The following is a 9,785-nucleotide window of genomic DNA, read 5'->3' as shown; positions in this document are numbered from 1 at the left end:
TCGTCAACTGTGTAACGGACGCAGGTCGTTCAATTACTGACGTTTAATCGGCGATCACGGATTGATCGAAATCTGTGCAACCCACCCTATATTTCGATATAGGCTACTTCTACTGTTTATCCTTATCAATCCGTCGCTAAGCATCCGACCCGTCATTGGATCATTGCTCTGAATCTCAGTTGGATACCAATAGTTTATAGGTCATACATTTTAATTTGTGCTGCCATTAATTGGGATTCGACAAATTTCCGTTCTGATAATGAACAGCACAGACATCAAGTTCGTATCTACTACGCCACCTCTTTTCGCTGCAACCGTCGGTCCGAATATTACACAGGGGTTTTCGGCTAATGAAATACTTACGATCACCACGACATTCGCCACCATTTACATACTCTCAATCGTCTTCAACGGGATTACTCTTGGAGTTCTTTTGGGAATGAAGCAAACCCCCCTGAATATGTTTATCGCTGGCTTGTGCTGTTCTGACATTCTATCCGCCATCGCATCGCCGCTGATAATTAAACAGATAACGGATTTCGCCGTCAGAAAGGATTATCCATGGAACAGAATTGTGTGCAAAACTCTCGTTGGTGTCTTGTCAGTTACGTCGGCTGTCACCATTCAACTTGTGCTTGTCATCTCTTTATGGCGACTGTTCGCTATCCACCGCCCCACAAAGGCGATGAGAGTAATGACAATAAAGCGAGCCAAAGTAGTAGTGGTATCCGTATTCTTAGTAACAACTGCATTGGTGATGCCATTACCGGCTATCTATATGGATGTGTTTCGTTTAAGAAGCGGGCACTTGGCCTGTTATTTCCCCATGCAATTCAAGTGGGGTTTTCGTATTTTCAATTTGATGGATCACGTAGTGTTGAATTTTGTTCCGATATCTCTGATTGTGATATGCTGCATTTCAATCACGATGTCACTCCTCAAACAGAAATTGAAACGACAGGAAATGACAGGCAAAAGAGAGTCTAGACAAAAGGAGCGTAAAGTTTTGATCCAACTGGGCTTGATCATGGCGTCTTTTCTCATTGGCTATATCCCGAAGTTTACTTTTCACGCTGTCTCAATATTGGGAGCATTCAACGAGCGTATGTACACCATAGGGTTTTTGGTACAGCGTGGGCTTTTGAATCTGACCGAATCGCTCAACCCAATTCTCTACAATTTCGGATCGGAGGCCATCTGGATAGCAACTAAGAAAAGCTTCAAGAGGGTATTCGGAATAGGGAGAGTGGAATCGACGACAGCGGGACCCACTGTACAACAAGGAGTGGACATACAACTCAACACTATCAAAGAAGGAAATGTCTCGAACCCCGATTGCCAATTTTGCGAGATCCGTTGAAATAAAACGTGTTCATGGGTCGGACGAAGGATCTTCAATCTTCATGCTATAGTAGGCTATGATATATCAATCTTCATTGAGCGAATTGTTTAGTTAGATATACCATTGTCGATAGTATTCTAATTTTAATTCTCATCCTAATAAAACTATATGTGAGTATAATGCAATGTACCAGCCATGGGCAGATTTAAACACATTGCATTCGTAGCTAGTTTAGATATTTCCAGTGTAACATGATTATGTAAGAGGTCGTATAAGGAGGGTGAAAATTACGAGGGATTTCAAACGATGTCTAAGCTACAAAATCGATCGGATGGCGAAGTTCACGAAAAGGTTATGACGGAATATGTTATGATAAAAATTATATACTGTCTCTTATGGCGCTGCACGATTTGTCGCTTTCGTTCGAGATTTTTTTCACTAAAATAGCTTACGGCAGAGATTGGAAACGTTTTTCGTGAAAAGTGAGCTGACAAAAAGATCAGAGGTGATAAATACGTGGCTTGAAATGAAAAGCGCATGTGAGCCGAAACCGTTGGTTGACCAGGCGCCACCATGGCCATCCCCAAATGGCCCCATGCAATCCTATCTCCTCGGTGCAAACGCGATCTGTGTAGGATTTAAATGCATCCCAACAAGAAATGTAAATTTAGAATCGCGTGCGTTTCAGGAAATGAGCTTTTATCTGGTACATGATATCGATTCCAATATCGTTCGTGTAGCAACATTCATCATATGGGTTCACGAAATGACATCATGCTTCAGCAAAGTAATTTTTAACAATGAGCCGCCCTAATCTAAATCGGGCGAAGCGAACCTCATGAACAGTAGGGCTCTTCAAAAATGACTTTTTTTCTCAAACCGTACTGGCTACTTGATAAAATTGTTAGGTTACCTAATTTAAGCCTACACACAAAATTTGGATCAATTCCAGCCAGTAACCGGTTTGCTACGGGAAAAGAAAGTTTGTATTTATTATATAAAAATAAATAACGAAAAATTTGAAAATTCTCTGTTCACCCCATTAAAGTGTTAGGCTGTCTATAGAAACGATGCTCACCAAATTTGGTTCAATTCCAACCAGTGGAAGCGGAGTTATTGTCGTTGAAAAAATTTGGATTTGAATAAAATAGTATTTACGGTGACTGACTCTTTGTTTATTTATTATAGTTGTGCTCACCGTAAATACCATTTTATTCAAATCCAAATTTTTCGACACTACCGCACTTCGTGAAACTATTCAGGGTGGTCAACCTTTTTGCTGTTCATGACCGCATTCTGATTGGTTATGTGGCCTAGCCTACGGCTGCATTCCAAGGCATGGCCGTAATGAACTAACTGGACGCCAAATACCCATGATAAACTGTCCATTTTCATTACCGGTGAACTCCGGACTAATCTACTTTTTCATATCGGCTTATGCTATACGCACCGAAATCATTTAATGAATAGTAACTGGGACGCGTTATGATCGCTCAAGGCGCGAAAAAATTTCCAGATTCACAAATTAATATCAGTAGTAATATTCATTCTTTCTCAGCCCATGTGATCAGATTCACCGGCAGAGTTCACGGAAGGAGTGTTTTCGAATATTTAGGGCAAGTTATAAATGGTGATGCATTTTCGGGTGGGCCAATTGTTATTATTCATGTCATTAGTTGAATACTCTTATTTCTTGACAACCCATCAGGATTGTCGGCATATTGGAAAAGTGTTAGAACCTTAGAATCGCTCAAACGTATACCAGAAACAAATTCCAAGTAGGTATTTCTACATGGGGAGCATCATTCTCTCCGTTTTTCGCATCTGTACTGCGGAGCTCAGATTCCAAAGGGCGGTACTACAGTTAACTCGAAAACTGAAGTGGAATTGAATCGCGCCTAGAGCGAAAGAAATTTCAAGATTATTTAAAATTAACTCGAAAATTCGGCAGTCAAATTGAATTTGACGATCCCATACTAATTGAATTACATGTTGACGGCTACACAAATTTCCTGCTATACGGCCGCAGGCTGGCCACACCTGAACTTTTTGCTTGCATTTCAAACGGTTGAATGTAATTCACGAGTTGCATTATGTGAAATAGAATCAAACATGGCCGAGCCGGTCGCAAAGGATCAGCTGCACCCATGGCATGGATGCTGTAAACACCAATGTGGTATCAATTGTGTGTATTTGTGTTAATATGGCGTGGGTCGTCAGCAATTGACAAAAATTGATGGAAGAACGTTGCGGACTGACTTAGTATGAGAACCACTGGTATATATAGTTCATTTAAAACAAGATTTTTTTATAACACTTTGATAATAAGGTGTTTTTAACAATGCAATTTCAAAAGAAAACACTGATTTTTGAAAAGATGTATATTTGCGTTAATAACCTCGAAAAACATGTAGTAGTATGAACCATCGGACGACTTGCACTAGATATAGTCGACGTATACTATATGCTGAATCGAGAGCTCCGTTTACTGCGAGCGAAGATAGTAATTGTTAGAATTTGGTTTCATGCGCCGTAAATCCTTTTAAGGCGAACTGTACTTCCACCCGTTGAAACCAAACTCGTGGCTCCTTTGCCTAAAAGGTTGGGAGCTAAACAGCTACCGCATTCTCCTTGTCTGCTTGCTGATCCATGCTCGTAGTGAAGAAATACGTTACTGCCTGTCGGGGCCACCAATGAAGCGAGAGCTCCGTTTCGTACCAGTGATTTTAGTTACTCGTGAGAAATTATAGTAACATGTGGGCCTTTAAAAAGCAGCGGAAGCATTCACAAATTGGTAATCAAGCAATCAACAATCAGGTGAGTGCGCCTTGTAGATTCGTTACAATGCAATGATTGGTTCAGCAGATATTACCAGTAGTTATGTATTACTCGAACTCGAACTCGAAATGGTGGTGCTGATGATTATAAGCGCCAACCGGAAAAATGCTACAGGATGATGTAGTCCTGATCAACTTTATTCTTTGACCCGTTTAAGACAGGGATCAGGAACTTTTTTTTTGATAAAGAAGCGATACTGGCTAGGGTTGCCATATTTTGGAATCGGGTAAGGAGGAAACTTTTACCTAATCATAAAATTCGTAAAAATTTAAAACCGCCGATTTACAATATTTACTGGAAATTTTGTGGTGTTGACTAAAAAAGAAAAATAATCAAATCCCCCTAAAGCAGTGGTTCTCGACCTTTTTTTTAGACACGCCCCCCTTTATGACAGTGAAAAATTTCGCGCCCCCCTTATCGTCATATCGCAAAATCCAACCAAGATGCTAGCAACCCCAACAGATTGTTTGATGGCATGGAAAGTTATGACTGTTGAAGAGAGTATTCGAAAATATGAAATTCGGTCTATATATGGAGAAACACGAGTGAATTGGGGGCAAATCGCGCACAGCGCGAAAAAAAATTTCGGTTGAGGGCTTCTTCGCGCCCCCCTTCAGATGCCTTTACGCCCCCCAAGGAGGGCCCGCCCCCCAGGTTGAGGACCACTGTCCTAAAGGAAGACGTATGGTAACCCGAATCCTGGCCTTATATTTTCAATTGAAATTTCTAGGGCTGGGCACAATGATTCGAGCACCCGAATCTGAATCGAGTACGAATTTTAATGATTCGAGTCGAGTAGTAAAAGACGATTTTGTCGAATACTGAAATTATACGCTGCTTGCAATTGAAAGGTAATTTAGTAACGAGAATTATGGTTTTTGATACTATTTACAACTGAGGAAGCCTTGAAACCCTGATTGGCAGCATACGAGAGATAGTACAAAGCTACGAACGTTATTGGAAATAACAGATTTCCGAAGTCAATGATCATCCCGCAAAATTGTCAAGAAGTGCAATGAGAACGATATTGTCAAAAAATTTCGAAGTATATTTAATGTGATTGATAACATGCATTATGTTCTCTGTGGTGGCGTAAAAGGTACGTATTTGAACTTTGATATGGTACATTCTGTCGTGATGCCATAATGAGCGATACTCGAATAACCGACTCCACCCGAAGCGTAATACGCGATTCAAAATCGAACCACACAGTTACTCGATTTTGCCCACCCTGGGAGTTTCCACGGGCCCATATAACCATGTAAATCAACCAGTGTGACGGCACAATTGATTGGTGATGGTGTCGCAAAATTGAAGTTCACTGCACGGAATTCGTCGTGTGCGCCATGTGTTATGTTACCATGCGTGATTATGATCAAGTAACAGCATGTAATTCTGCCATCGGACAACACCTTTTGAAACAACCCGAGTGTGTCAAACATTATAACAATAATAAGTTTTCCGTAGTTGCTCGTGGTCGATCTCTTTTCCATTTAAAGGTCCTCGAATCTACCGTTATAAAGCGGCAAAAGCCGATCATCTGCCGCCGGAAGAAACATATCTATACCCTGGGAATATTTCATTACTTCTGTGTTGTCATTCGGCTATTTTACAGCCTAATGTGTGTATGTTACACCGTACCGTGCGGTGTTTTGTTATGTGCCGTTCGCGACTCTGTATAGCCTACTTGTCATCATTACGTCAAATTGACAAAAATCTTTCTATGTTTCGAATTTGATTGTTCGCATTTACTGACGTTCGCTCCTGATGAGAGTCGATCAGTCAAAAAGCTCCGAGGGGAATAAATTTGGCAAGATGAACGTATTGTTTGCTGCAGTATACAATAGATTGAAGTTTGGAACTTCCAAAAGTCGTTTCATGTTTTATGTGTTTCTTGGTAATGCTATTGACAATGAGATTGATTCCATATAACCAGTTTCTAGAGACTAGATCATTTCATCGATCTTGCTGTAAGGAATGCTAATATCAAGCTGAATAAATAGCTTTCCTAGTTGCACGCTTATCTGAGTGGTTGTAATTTTGTATCAATACTTCTCACACACTTCCATACTGCTACAATAGATTTATTATCGCGAGTCCGATTAGGGCATCTGGACATAGCCCCACCCAAAATTCTGTTCTATAACAATGATTTGCTATTTATTTACGCACAGCAATCAATATATACCGAAATCACTGCGAAAATCGCATTCTTCTTATGCTTATGCCTATATATAGTGTAGTCTCTGTGAAAATCTAATTAACTTCCGAGTTTTCGCTTTGTAAATGCCTAGCCGGCGCATGCCCTGGTAGCGCTCATAACAAGCTTTCCCTGTCTGTTGCCTCAAAGCCGATCAGGCGCTAACAATAAAGAAACGGCGATTCACTTTCTCTGTTCATAATATTACCGAGCAAGTGCGCAACTTGGCGAGTTGCCCTGTCAGTGTGATGTAACAATGGTACGTACATCTGAACTCTGTTACCGTCCTATGCGTTGAGTGCACCTTTGCTGGTATAGGACGATTTTGACGGTGTTTCGCACCTTGATAATTTTTGAAACTTGGCATGTCATGTCGTGATGGTGGTATGTAAAACTGCTCCAAGTTCGAGGGTTTCTACTCAAGGGTAAATGTAGTAAAATACTTTACCGAAGTTGAGTGTGTGCTGATCCGTGATGTATCGCAAACAAATTTCACTCAGAAGTCGGTGGTTACCTACTATTGCCGAGAATGCTATGACCGAGATGGGCCCGACCGAAAATGCTATTACCGAGGATGGACATTGCCGATGGTCTCCATTGATTTTGACGATGTTGCATACCGAGATCGGTCATGAGATTTGGCACGGTATGTTCAGTATAGAAGGCTGTGCCAAGTTTTAAGTTTATCGCTGAACTATGTGTGTGGCAATTTGGTTTCCTGAGTCGAGTGAGAGCTGACTCGTCATTTATCACTAACAAATTTTACTCAAAAGCAGGTATTGGTCTATATTGATTTTAAGGATGCTCCAAACCTAGATATGTCACGAGGTTTTGCACGGTATATCTTGATTTCAGTATCGAACGCTGTGCCAAGTCTCAACGTTCACACTCAATGATTTGGGTAGTAATTTTCTTATCGAGGTCGAGTATGGTAGAGATTAGTGCGGAGCATGGACCGGAGCCGGATTGGATATCCGGCCGGATTTTTACAATTTTGACCAGACCGGATCGGAGCCGGATCACTACTTTTTTGATCCGGCCAGAATCTTTATGGATAAGCATAACTTTTATAACTATATAACTACCAACCAACCGCACGTAAATAACCACCGAGCCAGTGTGAACATAAACGAGGCATATTTATCAATTCACCACGGAGCCTCCGTACCGAGTAGGGCCGGATTTCAGGCCGGACTTTTTCATTTTTGGCCGGAGCCGGATCAGTACTTTTCCTAATGCGGCCGGAGCCGGATCGGAGCCGGACCAGAGAATTGAACAACCGGGTCGGAGCCGGACCAGAGAATTTGTCGATCCGCTCCGCACTAGTAGAGATGTGCGCTGATCTGACACTAACATACCGCAATGAGGATTTCACGCAAAAGCGCAGTTGGTATGTAATAAATTTAGCTGTGTTCCATACCGAGATAGGTGATGATATTTCTAATGGTATATCTCGATGATCTCATGTATCAGTTTACAAAGTTTGCAATCAAATATTTTTTAATTTTATGTTCTCAAATGTCGATTTTATCGTGAATCTACCTACAGCCTTCAAGCCATTTGCCAACAATCCGCATTGTCAAGTGCGATAGCTATTTTGTTACCGATGTTGACTAACAGCTAATTACTTGATCCGCCAAGTACTCAAGTAGTTTTCCTCTACTTCTGGTATTTACTCAAGTAGATCTGATTTTCGCTACTTCTACTTCGTATTATATATTGTGATCTACTTACTTACTTTTCGCTATTTTCAGTTTGTCAAGTAGAAGTAGTTTACCCATCGAATCAGGAAGATAGCCTGAGGAATTTTGGGGCTGTTTTCAAGGAGTATCAACATTTAATTTTTGAAAAAGTTGAGTCGCGCTTCGCGCTCAGTGGATACGGAGTAACCAGTATGATTTGACGAAAGTATCGGTGAATAAAATTTAGGTAGCGGGTTGGCGTGGTTCCGTTCACACCGCATTGTCGCCCTTCGCCCATATAAAATATTTCATTACCGTGTATATGGCTCATCATAACGTTTGAAATTGATGTTTCGCAATCTAGCATTTATACTTATCATATCGTAATCCAGCAGTTCATGGCGGTTCCTAATCTGGAAAAGTGGACTCTGACTTTTTTTTAGTTTTAGAGCTGTTCTAGCATACCACCTTTGAAATTTTCTGGACTAAAGACATGAAATACATTTTCCACTTTGTAGTATTTATGTCCCACATTCAATTCCCAGTGTCATATACTTTGAGTTCTAGCTAATATCAGTTCTTTTATTTGGATATCATACATGTTGAAGTGTAAAAGCAAGTGTAGTAATGCCTGTAGTTTCCGGAAATAAAGGTACACAATATGGCATTTTTACGATCCACCATATTTTTTAATTATCTTTACTAATCGCGCAAAGTGTTTACATCGTATCCTATACCACTTCTCCGTATTGCCCTTCGACTAAACTACGGGCCTTATGTTATGGTGGAGTGCGCCATACCATGATATTTTCTAAAACGTGCTGTTCGATTAAACAGAGGATTAGTATCGCATTTCCATATCAATACTATTATCTTCATCCCATGATGCGGAAGAATGCTTATGCTGTCAAAAATTGGTATGCATCAATATGAGTCAAGCTCAGCGCCTTTCGCATAGCTCAATTTTCACCTTTTGACAATCCATGCGAACGGATTACGATCGTTTTCACAACTACTTACTTACATGAGTAGATTAAAAGTCAGTAAATTCTACTTCTATTTCAAGTAGTTTCAGGTAGCTTATGAGACAAGTACTTCTACTCGTACTTGAGTAGATTTTTTTCATCGCTACTTCTACTTCTACTTGATTAGTTTTCGTGACTACTTTGACTACCTGCGTATTGCGTATTTGACATCTCGATGATGACCTTTGAACAGTGTTCCAAGTTCACGGCTTTCATTCACACATTTATTCGGAAATATATTTTCCAATGTATAGCTTTCGCAGCAGAATTACAGAGACAGTTGTTGTGTCACAGTCTCCATTGCTAAGTGCGAGAGTATTGCTATTGTTGTTGTTATAACGGACCAATATTCTTTATTATGTCTCCATACTTACCGACTTGTAGCACGGCCCATTTCTGGGCCTTCTAAGGCACCGATTACGCTGATCATGTGACGAGGAGAAGCCTATATACACCTCCGACAACGAGGTAGGAATCCTGGAGTCAACCTAGGTCAACCAATCGGTGTCGCAGCCGTGGAACGTACCACCGCTATATCGCCACACTGCGCTTGTATTGGCCGTGATCAGAAGCATCTGGTCTATGACCACTACGAAGTCACATTGCAACGTCGGAATACACCCTTGTGACGTCATCTAGACATCAAACAACGCGTGCACACCACGTTCCATCACCCGATATTGTCACGAGCCGCCACT

General features: G+C 40.9%; 1 protein-coding gene across 1 annotated transcript; it reads left to right on the top strand.

Annotated features, from left to right (window-relative positions):
• Positions 1 to 259: 259 nt before the first annotated feature.
• On the top strand, positions 260 to 1,451 carry LOC145449955 (kappa-type opioid receptor-like). Its single transcript, XM_080328396.1, has one exon. The coding sequence runs from the start codon at positions 260 to 262 to the stop codon at positions 1,358 to 1,360; it is 1,101 nt and encodes a 366-aa protein (XP_080184522.1). The 3' UTR covers positions 1,361 to 1,451.
• The last annotated feature ends 8,334 nt before the right edge of the window (positions 1,452 to 9,785 follow it).

Source organism: Botryllus schlosseri, chromosome 11 (assembly GCF_051294905.1).
Source record: "Botryllus schlosseri isolate E-star chromosome 11, Bs_hap1, whole genome shotgun sequence".
NCBI classification, from domain to species: domain Eukaryota; kingdom Metazoa; phylum Chordata; class Ascidiacea; order Stolidobranchia; family Styelidae; genus Botryllus; species Botryllus schlosseri.
The sequence above is the reverse complement of the archived record's forward strand: the minus strand, read 5'-3'. Positions and strand labels throughout refer to the sequence as shown.

Coding starts and splice junctions, on each gene's coding strand:
- LOC145449955 (XM_080328396.1), top strand. CDS start 260: ATGAACAGCACAGACATCAAGTTCGTATCTACTACGCCACCTCTTTTC.